The sequence below is a fragment of the Aplidium turbinatum genome, chromosome 18 (assembly GCF_918807975.1).
Source record: "Aplidium turbinatum chromosome 18, kaAplTurb1.1, whole genome shotgun sequence".
In the NCBI taxonomy this organism is placed as follows: Eukaryota; Metazoa; Chordata; class Ascidiacea; order Aplousobranchia; family Polyclinidae; genus Aplidium; species Aplidium turbinatum.
Window position 1 is genome coordinate 11,020,553 of NC_137489.1, and position 14,937 is coordinate 11,035,489.

The following is a 14,937-nucleotide window of genomic DNA, read 5'->3' on the forward strand; positions in this document are numbered from 1 at the left end:
TTCATCTAAGCGCAATCTCTTTGCCACTTCAATGACTTCGTTTTCTCCGTGTGTCATTACTGTGTCCTCTGGCCAAATAGTTGAATCAAGTATTTTTCAGCTGTTAATAAATGACAAGTCTGTTGAATTCAACAAGCGATCTTGGATGGAATTTCCTAAGTGATTATACACCCTTCTCTGTTGGGTGGAAAATACCACCCTTTGGTAGGGTGGAAATGACCATCTTTCCCAATAGGCTATGGGGTGGGAATGAAAAAGTAGAAGTGGAATTTTTAGACCACCCCTAGAAGTGGTTAAAACTACACTTTTTGATTTACAGTGTAGAAGATGCGGGGATTGATTAGCGGGCTATTTCTGCAATTGTTTACATGTAATTCTACACCTTCGAACTCTTAGTTTTCTTCAGCATCCTTAGCAATGCCATAATGTCGTCCGGGTTCTTTCCTTCGTGTTTCAAATAATTTTGCAAGATTATTAATTTTGTTATCTGCATCTCAAATAGTAGCCTACATGCTCTGTTTTGCAGTTCAAGGCTAAGGCTATTTCGGATAATTCTTGCGAGTAAGTTATTCGTACATCAAAGCCAAGTCCAACAAGAAATCCGTGGATGTTATCTTCGACAAGAGTCCTTGATATTTTGCACGTTCCCGAGAATCTCTTGTGTCGCTAATAGCCCCCTTTTTAAAAAATTCGAAAAGTGCTGAGACTACCCAACGTGTGTCCTGTACCCTTCCGATTTTCAACAACCGCACTTCAACAGCCGCTGCACATTCACCCAATTCCCTGCTATTGTTAGGAGAAGCGTGGTAAAGGCTATAGCGTTTGTCCATAAAAGATCGAAATCGATTCAAATTACTGACTGATTTTACAGCATGACGAACCGATAGTTCCAATCTATGGTTGCACAATACCACACCACAGTCACCACAATGTCTGGAAATTAATCACGAAGCCATTTTGCTACACTATTTTTGCGACCTAACATCACAGCCGCGCCATCACATACAACACCAATCAAACAAGAAGATGAAATGTTGTCGACATGCCATATGATTTTAGGCAGCTTTTCAGGGAATCAAAGATGCCATTCGCCGTAAAACTAGCGAGCTCAACAAGATCAACAACGGCAGCAGTGGCCGAGTGGTTAGCGCGTTGGGCTCGCAGTCGAGAGCCTGCATGTTCAACTCCAGCCACCCGCAATTGCTGTTGTTTCTCTGAGCAAGAAACTTTACGATAATTGCCTCTACCCAGTCATCGATTTCGAGTAATGGGTAGTACCAAATTTAAGTCATAAGCAGAGTAGACAACCGGAAACAGACATTGCCGTCGGCTGCAGCGTGGGTCAGGTGTACGTCGGAAGGCGTGCACCGATGCATAGCGCTCAAGTCCGCTTTCCCGCAATGCAGGATAAAGATAATAAAACAAAAACAAACAAACAATCTACAAACACATTCACAGGTTCGCTTCCGTCAAGACTGGTACGAAGATATATTATCAGAGTGAATACCCGATTTAACGTGTTCGACTCATCAAGAATTTTGGATATACTTTTACTGAACAGGGCAAAGCATAATAAGAGTATAAAATATTTGAGCTTCCGGAACGCCGTTCCGGAGAAGTCAATTTTTTGATCGAGCTTCCGGAGCGGCGCTCCGGACCGCTCCGGCTGAAATCCAGCCCTGGATACAGTGCATAAGAGAAGTAGGCTATCAAATGGAATTGATTTACAGTGAAATGACGAGCTAAAATTAAAACTTCACGCCGAGAGTGTATCACTGCTTGACTTCTATAAAATATCGAGTGGAAACAATATCCCAACTTGATTAATCATGCCAAAAACGGGCGTCATTATTTGGCAGCACTTACGCATGTAAACATCTATTTACCTCAATGAAGCTCACTAAGAACAAGTTGAGAACAAAACTTAGGCTACTGACGACTACTTGCAAGATGCCCGGGCAAGATTCTTTCCTCATCCAACTTTCTGCTTAAAATTTAAAAACTTTCAAACCAAAACAACTGCAAATCTCACATTAGGTGTTGTAGCCTACTATCAATAAATGTAGCCTATGTTGTATTTTGCGGTTTTGATTGATTGAATCTTTATTTTTGCACTGGGAAATCTTAATGCAGAGCTTAGACCTAATCCTGGTAGGTTATTAAGTTTTTAACGTTTTCGACACGTACGTGCGTCCTCATCAGGAATTACTTAAATCTGCAATATACGGTACTAAATGAAAAATTATAAGATAAATTTGACTATATGCACTATAACTGTAGCCAGTGTTAGGCGCGATAACTCATTTTTCAGTTAAGTGATAACGATAATCGATAAACGAAAAATGCCTAAAGCGATAACGATAAACCATAAATCAAAAAAAGTTAAGCGATAACGATAAACAATGAAATTATCGCCGATAATGTCCAGTGACGTGCGGTGAGGTTCCTAAATGGTGAGGCACTAATTTTTTCAAGTCACTTTTACAATAAAATTTTTTAACAACAAAAATGGTATCATACTAATCAAAAAAATTAGCAGCATGCTTTCACATTTATTAAAAATAAAATCCATACGCCTATCCTTTTGGACTAAAACATTTGTGACTTTGTTGTATAGACCCTTCTTTAGTCCTAACATTATCACTAGATATTGAAAACAAGAGACAGGGAAAGCAGAAAAGGCAATTTTTAAAGCATAGCCACACAGCCACTTCTTTTTTGAGTACCGGTAGCAATCTCTTTGAAAGTTGCAAGTAATTTTTTTTTTGTTCAGTCGTCTGATGCAAACCTTATAAATTTAGAACCGGTCTTCCTTTATTTATGACTTCAACTTTGGATTGAAAGTTTATTTTTTAAAAATCTCTCAGATTTGATTTTAAATCTTCCTCCATTTTTTAGTTAAATTTTATAAGAAACAATCCTTTACACTGCAAGAAGTCACATACCACGGAGCCTACTATGCCGGCATTCCAGCTTGACGAAAAAGGTTTCATAGCTGTGACGTCACATTTGAGGCAAGCCTCAAATCGTAGCTAAATTGTTCATGATGATTTCTAGGCGACTTTGCGAAAGAAAAAGGCACGCATAATGCAGTGTATGGAAGTTTTCTGATCTGAAGTGAGGCACAGCTTGGCGTTGCCTCTCCTCGCGTATTTCAACGATTTTGACCACGTGAACGCTCGATATGAATATCGCCACAGAAACACAAAAAATTAAAGCACAGTTTGGGTGTAGAAACGTAAAATTTGGGGGAAAGGGGGCACGACTACAGTAGCCTAATTCACACAAATAAAAGCACCTAAAAACGTGCAATAGTTACTACTTTTAACAAATAATATTTATTCTGTGATAACCATATCTTTGATATAAATTTTGCTTTGCCAGATGTTGGCAGGTGAGGCACTGCCTCACCTGCCTCCTCTGACTGCACGTCCCTGATAATGTCCGATAACGATATTTTTTTTTTTCTTCATTAACGCTGCCCCACCCCATGCAGCACGAACTGTTTTCATTAACATGACGAAAAATCGAACATAATATACTGTAAAGGGACAAAACTTTTGTAAATTATGCATGAATAGAATCGCAACAGCGGCAGTGGGTATCGAACCTTCAACTTCTTGATCAAGAATCAAACCACTGAGGTAATCGCCGTGCTTATAATTATGCCTTCAGATACCAGTTGGGTGCTTTTATCAATTGAGTTACACTGCCGCTTATCGCCGATAGTTATCGCCGGTAAATTATCGCCGATAATGCCCATCACTGACTGTAGCCTACTTTTGTCTGTACCATAACTGTTGTAGGCTACTAATTACTTGTCAGCAGATGACGTTTTTTATTTCTGAGCAAGCGTTTGCGCTCCAAATGCACGAGCAAAACTTAAGAAAACGAATACAAAGATTTTTTATGTCAAAAACACTTGAATCCTTTTTTTATTCGAAAATTTATTTTAGAGAAACTTTGTTTAGTAAAACATTTTGTTAACATTAAAATCTTCGTGTTTCAAAACAGTCGCACAAAGCTTTCCGAAGAAAGTATTTAAGCACAAACGGCTAACGAATGACGAATGTTCGTGTTTGTACGAAGAGCATAGTACCGGATGTGACCTTCTTGATTCCGCTTTTCCGCAAAATTCAATATCCAGACAACTTTCGATGATCCGACAGGATCCAGATCAAGTAAACATCATATTTTCTTTTTCTGTTATTTTAAAACAGTTGTCTTAAGAGCGAGTCTTTCTAAGTCACTACGTTATCTTTATGCTCTTTTCTACTTAAAACTGAATACTGAAAAGAAACTCTCAGTATCTAGCAAAGATAGCTTCAGAATTCAGTGTAATTGAATGAGACCCATCAAGACCTCCAGAATTTAAAGTTGCCGGAAGAACCGGCGTCTCAGAAACTTGACACGAAGCTGACAAAAAAGACTTTTTTCTCGAAATCATCTGGAAATATGCAAAATACCTCCCTCAAAAACTAATAAAAACCTTTGTTTAAATATCACCTTCAACTCGACAGAAAAACTATTGAACTGGATTTACAGAAAAAAAGTGTTTGTATAATAAAGTTGTGTTTGGAGAATTTATGTGGGCCGTAGTGAAATTTCTTCTATGGCATCTGGCAATACTGTATCCAAGAGTTGTCTGTCTGAGTGTCTGACTGAGCGGTACCCGGTAGGGTTGCCAAATTGGGCGCTTTTACGCCCAATTGGGCTACTTTTGATTTCTCCAGGCGCCAAAAATTCGCGTTGGGCGCGCTTTTTTGGCTGGTGCCCAATTGGGCTACTTTTTTTCAAAATATAATATAATTTTTTATGTAAAAATTGTATCATGTTTTAGATTTTTACCTAATTCGTAGTTATTTCATTGAGGAGCAGCGTTTTAGGAGGCCTCGGTCAGGCAGGGTTACCAATTTGGTATAAAGATGCCAATTTTCAAAAATATGCATGTTTAGGGAACGTTCAAATATTACGTAACGCCTTCGAGGGGGAGGGGGGGTTTATGCAAAGCGTTACGTTAGCGTCACATCGGGGGAGAGGGGGTTCAAGCAAAACGTTGTTCGACTCCAGCCACCCGCACTTGCTGTTGTTTCTCTAGGCAAGAAACTTTACGATAATTGCCTCTACCCAGTGATCGATTTCGAGTAATGGGTAGTACCAAATTTAAGTCATAAGTAGAGTAGACAACCGGAAACAGACATTGCAGTCGACTGCAGCGTGGGTCAGGTGTATGTCGGAAGGCGTGCACCGATGCATAGCGCTCAAGTCCGCTTTACAGCAATGCAGGATAAAGATAAACAAACAAACAAACAAAAACGTTACGTAACGCTTTCGAGTACGGAATGGTAGTTTTTTGTGCTGAATTCGTAGTGAAAAAGCATTACATGGGGAAGGAAGGGTCAAAAATTCGGAAAAAAGCGTTACGTAATATTTGAACGTTCCCTTAGCCTTTAATATCTGGCAATCTTGGCAATTTAAGTGATCGGTAACGACTAGAACATCACACAACTAAGGCGAAAGAGAAAATTGAAAAAAGAAAACTAATCGGGAAATAGTTAAAACATCGCACTCTCGAGTTTTTTGGCGCTAAAAGTAACTAGTTTCAATTCTCTCATTTTCGCAAACCATCATTTTTTCCGATTAGTTTTCTTTTTTCAATTTTCTCTTTTGCCTGACTTGTGTGCTGTTCTAGTCGTTACCTAAGTGATCCAGGTTTTCATGAAAATGCAGTGGACATCAGAGATCAGTTCAGTTTGTTTTTATTTCCGACCATCACAACGAAAAACAATATATGTCAGACATAGCAGGGGTCTAGAAAAAGATAGAAGCGACAAAACACGGACGTTATAACGTGCATGATGCCAAAGCAAGACAATCAGTTATATGGCATGGTCGCAACACCTTAGTTTTTACAAATGTAAAAAGATGAGAAAAAAAAGGCTAGTAAATTTTTTTTAACACTTTATATAAAGAAATAAAACATAGTAACTTTAGCGGGTTTAGCATACTTTATTTCACACAAAATATAACATAATTAAAATAAAATAAACTCAAACGTTTTCGACACGCACGTGTGTCCTCAGGAATTAAATCTGCAATACATAAATGAAAAATCGTAAGATAAATTTAGCTTTATCACTTTATATAAGTAAAAAAAAAAGGTAAAAAAGATAGTTTTTACGTTTATCGACCTTGGTGGGTTATCAAAACTGTTGATGGTTTTGAGGTGAACACTCTTGATGCGTTAGCTCATCACGAAAAGCAATTAAACCATTTTTTGTGTTACTTGGTGTGGTACCGGTTAGGGTTGCCAGATTGGGCGCTTTTACGCCCAATTGGGCTACTTATGATTTCTCCAGGCGCCAAAGATTCGCGTTGGGCGTGCTTTTTTGGATGGCGCCCAATTGGGCTACTTTTTTTTTAAATATAATATAACTTTTTATATAAAAATTGTATCATGTTTAAGATTTTCACCTAATTCGTAGTTATTTCATTGAGGAGCAGCGTTTTTGGAGACCTCGGTCAGGCAGGGTTACCAATTTGGTATAAAAATACCGATTTTTAAAAATATGCATGTTTGTTTAGTCTTTAATATCTGGCAATCCTGGCAACTTAAGTGATCCAGGTTTTCATGTAGGCTGTAGGCTCAGGGTTACCAGGTTGGCTTTTTTCAAGCCAAATTTCTCAAATCTGGCTCTTTTTTAAGGCCTTTGGCTGGAAGATTTACTGTTTGGCTTTTTAACCAGTTAAGTTATAGATTTTTTAAACTTTTTAAGTAGGCTACTGAACATATAGGCTACCGTACATCTGCAATTTTTCTCGTTGGTAATTCCGTAAAATCCTGACTAAGTGTGAACATCCCAGACAGCAAAATCCGCCATATTTATGTTGACTTAACATCTGCAGACGTTAAATTGATGTAAAAATGAAGGATTTTGCTGTTTGGGATGTACCCTAGGGTGACTACTGACCAGCCTTGTTTAACTCTCGATTGTCTGAAAAGTAAAAAGCTAATGACGGCAAACATGTTAGATGAAACAGCAGAACGTCCATCAAGGAGATGAAGCGTCAAAGTAGATGCGTTTCTTGGCAATAATAAAGCAATACTTTCGAAGGATCCTGCTCATTGGACTGAATATGGTGCATTTATTCAAGCTTTACACATAGCAAAGGGACTTTCAGCAGTCAATGACAGAGCAGAGAGAGAAGTTGCTGTAATCTAGGATTTTAACAAACTCAAACTAAAGATGAGGTCCAACTTCAGTTTCTTTTGCAAGTTGTTACTGAATACAAGAAACTGTTTTCCAAATTGCAACAAGAACAATATTGTCGATAATATCGCTTCTCGCAGTACAGACCAGAATTGCATTTTGAAATGAATATTGTCACCAGTGTTCCCTAAGGTTCCAAACTTCCAATATTGAGAAAATGAACGAAATTCTGTAGACTGTTTCGTGGTCACAAAAAAGATTGTGAAATCAAGATTTGGACAGATTTCACGAGTCCTAATTTCTTAGAGGGAACACTGATCGTCACATATTTTTTATAGAGCTAATGCTATCATACCTTTAGTGTTAAAATGTGTTTTTTCTAAATATATAACTGCTTTTCTACTTAAGATATATGCATTTAGGCCTAATGTTCAGAAAGCAGATAGGAAACTATGTTTTCTGCATCTTTTGACACAAAGCCGTAGCCTACAGTATCTTTAGCTCAAGTGGTTTTTGAGATACGCAGATTTGGTATTTTGAGGGAGAGCACAGTAGCCTACTTTAGGGGGGAAGGCCACCGCCACCCCTAAATCAACTTCAAATTTAAAAAAAGTTTGCAGGAGTTATTTTTTCTGACAATCTCACCATTTGAAAGGGTGTCCTAAGTAAAATTCCATTTTAAGAGCCACCTTAAAGGGCTAGGGACATGATTTTTTTGATTGAGGTTTTTTGGATTATTCTTGTAGAGAATAGTATCATGAACAACCCCTATCAACAAAATTGGTTAAAACAAGCTGAAAGTGTGTGTTTTTATTTTTTGAAATCACGAATCCAACACATAAGGTTTTTGTAGCCCCTTTCCGAAAATGTCTTCGGGAAATTCCCTTTCTACGTCACACCGGTGAATTGATGAACGATTGTAGTTTTTCACTGTTCAGTTCAGTTCAGTTGTTTTTATTCCTAACCTTCACAGCAAAGACAATTACACGACAACATAAAGACATATACTGCATTAAGACAGCTGAAAGCGACGTTTCATTTGCTTAGTTGAGGTTTAGGCTACAAAGTAAACTGTTAATTCATTTGTAAAAGTTATTTGTTGGAGCAAAAATGCCTGGAAGATGTGTTGTTTGGGGATGCAGCAATAATCCGAAGCCTGGGATAAGTGTTCATCAGTTTCCCAAAGATCCAAACCTGTTTAAAAAATGGCAGAAATTTGTTCAACAAAACCGAAAGTATTGGAAGGCTAAAGCAAGCTCACAAATTTGTTCCGTACACTTTGACAGTAACCAATTTGAAGAATCGAGTCTACAAGTACAATTGGGGTTTTCAGGCAGGTAAGTTTCTACAGCCTAGCCTGGGTTAGACTGCATTTCCAATAGTGCTCATTGCTGCATTGCTATACTAAACTACCATAGTGTTATTAAGCTAGACTACCACTGTCACACATTAATTGGGTTAGTCTAATGTCGTTATTTCAAAGTTGATCTTTGATAAGGTTTACAGCAGGACAAGAAAGTTTTTTTTTTTAAATAATCTTGAGAGTTAACTGTAAGATAATTAAACTTTCAGTAAAAGGATTCTCAAGAAACGTGCAGTTCCATCAATTCTTAGCCTGCGGCAAAACGTAGCTTGTACGTCTACGGCTGAACCACATGCAAAGACAGAGAGGAGTGCTGTCAGAAAGCGCCGAGTTCAACAAGTAAATTAGCTACCATAGCTAGCCTATAAATTGCAAACCTACTAGTTATATTCTCTCATACTATTCAGGTTTTGTGTTTATACTACGTGAAGGTTAGTAAATTATCTCGTAGCCTACATATAAAGGTGTTAATGATCAATTTTCTTTTCTACTCATAAGACTGCCTTTAAGTACCGTACTTTTTCTTTAATTAACACATATGTTAAGTTCTATACTGGCATGTCAAGTGCACTGCTGTATTAGTCTACTTAGAGAGTATTTTATGTGGTACTGATGCCAAAAAATATTTCAGCTTTTGCAACATGAAGTAACTACAGTGCATTCGAAAGAAACCCAAAATATTGGTAGCAGCCTTGTAGATCAACAAGTGGTGTCTGTGGAAACAGAGTTAATTGCTGGTCAAAACTCTACTAGTATAACAAAAGAAGCAATTGATGAACAGGAACAGCCTTTGATGATTTATGAAGCCATGTTTATAAATCCACAATGCAAAGTTGCAATGACCCAAACCGTTAATGTTTCCAATACCAGAAGTATAGGTAATAAACTTGTTAAATAGGTTACTAGATGCTAGCCTATCGATGTTAGTCGATTTCATAATCATGCTACACTGCCCAAGGTTTAAAATAAATTATTTTTTCCTTCTTCATCAAGTTGTAAATAACTTATTGTACTGCAGTGAAATATATTGTATGTAGGCTACTGGTAAATTGTTACACAATCCACATGTGCTAAAAGTTTTCAATGATCCACTAAAGTTATTGTAGTGTCATCCAATAGTTAACATTGCATTAAAAGTATCAAAGATTAATGTTAGTGTTACAATGAAAAAAAGCAAATCCTTCATTGAGACAATACCACAGTCATAATACTACTGTAAACATTAGTTAACATAACATACATACTAGTTAACATAATTTATGACTAGCTGTATCAGCCACATTTAATTTCTGCAATGTTTTAGGCATCCAATGCAATGTACCGATAAGATGTAGTGATGCCGCAACTCAATGTGTAATACCGGTAATGGATTTTATTCAATCTTCTACTCCCATCCATAGTGAAAATGAAGAAGACATGCATGAATGTTTGGATGAAGATTACAATGAATCTTATGATTCCATTTCTTTCGAATGTAATGAGTAAGTGATGCATAATATTCTGGCTTGTGTTGACACTTGGAATGTCTAACTGGAGTTCATAGCTGCCTATTGAGCTGGAGTAGGTCAGGTCTTTATTGGCAGAATGCCTCAATTTGTCCAGCTACATCCACTTTGAAACATGTATTGATATTTTCTTTGTATTTTCCAGATCAGAAGCTAATCAAAAATCAATACCGGAAAATAAATATGTGATTTTCCATAGCATGCTCATGAGTTTGTTTTTAATCTGTCAATTATGTGGTAAGGCAGGAGCAACAACTTCCAGTACATGCAAGGGAACACTGTTGGCAGTTAAACAAATCTGCCATCACTGCCGTCAGTCTTACAAATGGTTTAGTCAGCCATTTGTGGGTGGAATACCAGAAGGAAATATTTCGTTAAGTTCCTCTATTTTGTTCAGTGGAGCACTACCTACAAAAACTTTACGTTTTTTGCGCTTTTGGGGTGTTCAGTGTTACGAAAAGCGTACCTTTTTTCGACATCAAAAAAAGTTTTTAATACCTGCTGTCAACCATGTCTGGAGTATGAAGCAACAGAATGTACTGCAAGAAGCAAAGAAGGATGTTAATCTTATTTGTGGTGGTGATGCAAGATGTGACTCTATGGGCCACTCTGCTAAATACGGAAGCTATACTCTGATGGATGTGAAGCAAAACCGTATTTTAAGCATGGAAATTGTCCAGGTAAGTTTACATGTTCTTACGATGCTACTTGCTACAAAATCGTGTCCTGAATTATGTTATGTTGTATTTTCATCTTTCAAAGGAATATATATAATATTGAATGGAGTTACCCACAATTCTGATGTCGTAATTTTGCTATTTCCGCAAATCACAAATGTAATGGAAAGCTCCCCAAAAGTTACATGAGTATTGTATACAACGAATACATGTTTTCCCTCAGTAGTTACTACTGTTCTACCTAATGTAAGACGTGTGTTTAGAGTAATGAGGTCAAGGGAAGTTACCACATGGAATTAGAGGGATTGAAAAGGTGTCTCCATACCCTTTCTAGTGCTGGAGTCAACATATGCACATTGATTACGGACAGACACCTGCAGATACAGAAGTGGATTAGGGAGGATCATGAAGAAATGACGCATTACTTTGATATATGGCATGTTGCAAAAGGTAAGCGCTAAACATTGAAGCAAAGAAAACCATAAAACGATTAACGATCTAAACAACAAGTTTAACTCTATTAGTCTACTCATTTTTCATGTAGTTTAGTTTGTGCCAAAAAAGATCTTGCTAAATGCATTAGTTATTGCAATGTGAATGGAGCATTTAGTGATCTAGTCATTCGTAAACCATTTTATACTGCAGGCAACTCGCTAATTCTGTAAATTTCCTTTGGTTAAGGTCTTTCGAAAAAACTTGTTGCTGTAGAAAAGAAGAAGGGATTTGAGCTTGTTTCGAAATGGCGACAAAGCATTATAAACCATCTGTATTGGTGTGGTTTGACAAGTGATGGAAATGGTGATTTAGCTTTAGCTAAATGGGACTCTCTGCCAAATCACATATGTGACATCCACACTGGACACAGTGAGTTATTTCCTTCGTGCTTACATCTGCCACTTGCGAAAAGGAAGTACTTCACAGCAGGTTTGTTCTGTACTTATTGTCTTTATTAACCTCAAGTGTGATTGCAGTAACATAAAAGAAGGCTGTTTCAAAAGCATGCTAACTGCTTATATTCGCTCAGTGTTGGATAAAGTACCTTGTGCAATTTTCGACTTGGCTTTTAAGTGTTTTAAGTTGACATGTGAAGTTTAGTAGCAAGACTCTTTATTTTCAGGATCTGAATGTTATGAAGCTTTGACAGGATTGTTGGGAAGCAAGAATCTACGAAAAGATGTCACGAAATTGTCCCCGGAAGGGCAGACGTTTTCCATAGAGGCCTACCACAGTCTTGTCAATCAATTTGCACCCAAAATGTTTCACTTTGGTTATGCTGCCATGAAATGCAGGTAAGCCATTCAGCAAATATTCTGCCTAACCATTGTTAAAGAGGCTTTTAAGAATGTAATAAGCCTACAGAGTTATAATGCAATGAGATTGCTAAAAAACAGCTTGTCATCGTCAGTAATCAACGCTTATGTTTAACTTTAGATTGTTACTTGCGGCCCTTCATTACAATGAAAATAGCAGAAAGGAGCAAGCTAAAACAAAAGACGGAAATTTGCAGTTTTCTCTTTCCTTTCCAAAAGGCAAAGGAGGTTCTCACACGCTAAAAAAGATAATGCAAGAATGTACCTTCAGTAAGAATACATGTCTTCTAAAATTGAAATATGTGCTAAAGTCTACTTAAACAACCTAATAGTGCGTTTATTCGTTTCTAAAACTCATAAGCATTTGCTAGTCCCTAAACACTCAGCCAGCTATTCTTCGACAGTTGCAGCTGCTTGCTTCGGTTAAATTACGCGATGAACATTGACTAGAAATATATTTTATAACCCTTGCTTTGCAGGTTACGTTGCTGAACTTATAGCTGAAGTGACTTCAAGAGTTGAAGATGCTAGTAATGACATTCCAGAGGAGTTGTCATGGGAAACCCCTCCTCCTTTATGTCACAATCTCAAGCGTCCAGATAAACAGAGTGTCGTCAACAATCATATATCGCGTTTTCTTACAAGCGCACCAGTTAATAACAGTGAAAGTTCATAACCTTATAGATGTACTTCTGTGTTTTTTGAATGTACGCCGTACAGCATATTATTTCATATTTCGCTTTCGTTTGGGATTGGTGGTCGTATTAGTTTATCTTTCATTGATTTCATTTTTCACCATTGCCATTTCTTTGACTTATTGCTTAATACCATCGCGGACATACTTAACCGCTATAAAGTAACTTACAATGCAACATAAGTTAGTAGCCTATTGCACCATATTTGTATCAAACTAGATAACACACATTGGTGAGTCTTGTAAAAGTACTTTATTAAGGGGGCGAAACATTACGTATTAAACAATAATATCGATATAACCTAAGACTTGATATGGCTTCTTCAGAAGAAGCCATATCAAGTCTTAGGTTGTTCTTCAGGTATTTACAGTTGAAATCCAACGAAATCGTCCTCATTGTTTTGGAGCGAGAATTGGGTTCTTATACAAGTCACGGCGCATGCTGGAAGAACCACTCTAAGGTTTCGACCAAGGTACCCCCAACACCAACGGGCTAATTGCCTATATGCAATGTGCCTATGGCGCTTATGTTCAGGAGCCCCATGAACTCCATACTGCTGCTTGTACTGCAGCCAGGCAATTTCTAACACATCCACATTGAGACAGGCTGCCTGAAACCCAGGGTGCTCTGTTATGCACTTTATTTCGCAGCCATACGTCTCCCGTCCTTCTCTTACTTTTTGGGCAATGCACTCTATTTCGGTGCAACATCTGCATTCCGCTACTGTTGGAAGGATATCGCAGTTGTCGCACTTGCACCTGTAATTTTATAAAAAAAAAATCAAATTGCAATAGCCATACGGCATGCATATCACTTGTGTACTGTGGTGTTAAAATAAACACTGTTTTGATATCAGTGTAAGGAAGTTTTCTTAGAAAGGCACTAGATCTAAAGGTGGATGAGAAGAGGAAACGCGGTCGTCCAAGAAGTGAAACCTGGTGGGTAACGCAGTCTACTACCGGTAGGCCTACTTATAGAAATGCTTGGGATGATTACCGTAATGGTCGCATCGATGAAAAGGAATGTTTATAGAAGGCCACATGTTGTTATATAATAACTTCAAAGTAAATTGAGTAGCCTAATATTGCGCAATGCTACACAGCAAAAAAGTTATTGCCTTTCCCACAGTTTAAGCCATTTATAGGCCGCAGACAAATGTTTGTTTACAATTGGTATCTATATTGTGTAATGCTAATTAAATTTAGTGTGTAAAAATACAAACGCTGACAACATACCAGTTTAAGCTGTTCGTTCGAAGCTCAATATCCGAATCCATTGCTTCACATACTTCAATCTCCTCTTCTGAGCTGCTTGCCAAAGGCTCGAACATGTACGGTTGAACATGGTCGTGATCAGATTGCATCGGAAGATGTTCATTTCCAAAGTCACAAAATACTTCAGCCTCTTCATCAGAACCGCTGCTAAAATCTTGTAATGTCTCCATACCACGTTATTGAAACAAAATAACTTCACTTGCTGCTTGTCCGAATTACTTATTTCTGCAGTGCGATCTGACATCGATGCGAGAGAATTCCCGGTGAAACGTCATCGCTCAACAGTCGCCTTTACGCAGTGACGCGTGTCGGATCGTCAACTATCAGAAAGTGAAAATAAAAGGCCCTCAAAGCACCCCAAATACAGCTCAAAAAAACTTTTTTTTTTCAGGCATTCTTATTGACCACGTATAAAATCAGAAAATCACTTTTGTAGAAAAAATTTTTTTTCATGTCCCTAGCCCTTTAATGTACACGAAAAGTGAAATTGTGCAAGACTCAACTGATGACTTGTAATTTTTTTCAAATATGATTCATGATTTCATGCCAGCACCTAATGTTTCCGCTTATATTTTTGGGTGCACCTTGCAAGGTGAAGAGTGTAATTGCCCCTCACGTCCTAAATTGTAAGTTTATTTTGAATGTGCAACAGTTTTCTAAAACAGGTTTCTAGGTCTTCAATCAATATTTCACACTCTTTTTAAGAGTGCAAGATTTCTTACTGTTTAATTGAAGAATATTTTGAAGAGACTTTTCTTAGCCAAACATACTTTTGTTCTGGCTATGCTCTCTGCAGTGCACCTTATGAGGTAAAAAGTGCTTTGTACTGTTTATTCGTCCATTTAATAACACCAAGTATGTGATGATAACTTGTTTTTAGTACTTGATAGTCATGCTTTGTT

The 14,937-nt window shown here is 37.6% G+C and overlaps 2 protein-coding genes across 2 annotated transcripts; one reads left to right on the top strand and one right to left on the bottom strand.

The window, feature by feature from the left end:
* Positions 1 to 7,766: 7,766 nt before the first annotated feature.
* Positions 7,767 to 13,582, top strand: LOC145787817 (uncharacterized). Its single transcript, XM_082599651.1, has 10 exons — positions 7,767 to 8,548; positions 8,784 to 8,913; positions 9,206 to 9,452; positions 9,878 to 10,055; positions 10,225 to 10,759; positions 11,020 to 11,206; positions 11,438 to 11,680; positions 11,874 to 12,045; positions 12,188 to 12,336; positions 12,546 to 13,582. Exons 1-10 carry the CDS (start codon positions 8,322 to 8,324, stop codon positions 12,740 to 12,742), a joined length of 2,265 nt encoding a protein of 754 aa, XP_082455777.1. The 5' UTR covers positions 7,767 to 8,321; the 3' UTR covers positions 12,743 to 13,582.
* On the bottom strand, positions 13,126 to 14,488 carry LOC145787179 (uncharacterized). The gene is made up of 2 exons (XM_082598905.1): positions 13,997 to 14,488; positions 13,126 to 13,519 (listed from the first exon to the last, which is right to left on the bottom strand). Exons 1-2 carry the CDS (start codon positions 14,203 to 14,205, stop codon positions 13,126 to 13,128), a joined length of 603 nt encoding a protein of 200 aa, XP_082455031.1. The 5' UTR covers positions 14,206 to 14,488.
* Positions 14,489 to 14,937: the final 449 nt, after the last annotated feature.

Bases quoted from the DNA above. Each gene is read 5' to 3' on its own strand.
- LOC145787817 (XM_082599651.1), top strand. From the start codon at position 8,322: ATGCCTGGAAGATGTGTTGTTTGGGGATGCAGCAATAATCCGAAGCCT. The intron at 9,453-9,877 runs GTAATAAACTTG...GCAATGTTTTAG, and splicing joins TTCCAATACCAGAAGTATAG to GCATCCAATGCAATGTACCG. The intron at 10,056-10,224 runs GTAAGTGATGCA...TGTATTTTCCAG, and splicing joins ATTTCTTTCGAATGTAATGA to ATCAGAAGCTAATCAAAAAT.
- LOC145787179 (XM_082598905.1), bottom strand. From the start codon at position 14,205: ATGGAGACATTACAAGATTTTAGCAGCGGTTCTGATGAAGAGGCTGAA. The intron at 13,520-13,996 runs GTATGTTGTCAG...ATAAAATTACAG, and splicing joins CGAACGAACAGCTTAAACTG to GTGCAAGTGCGACAACTGCG.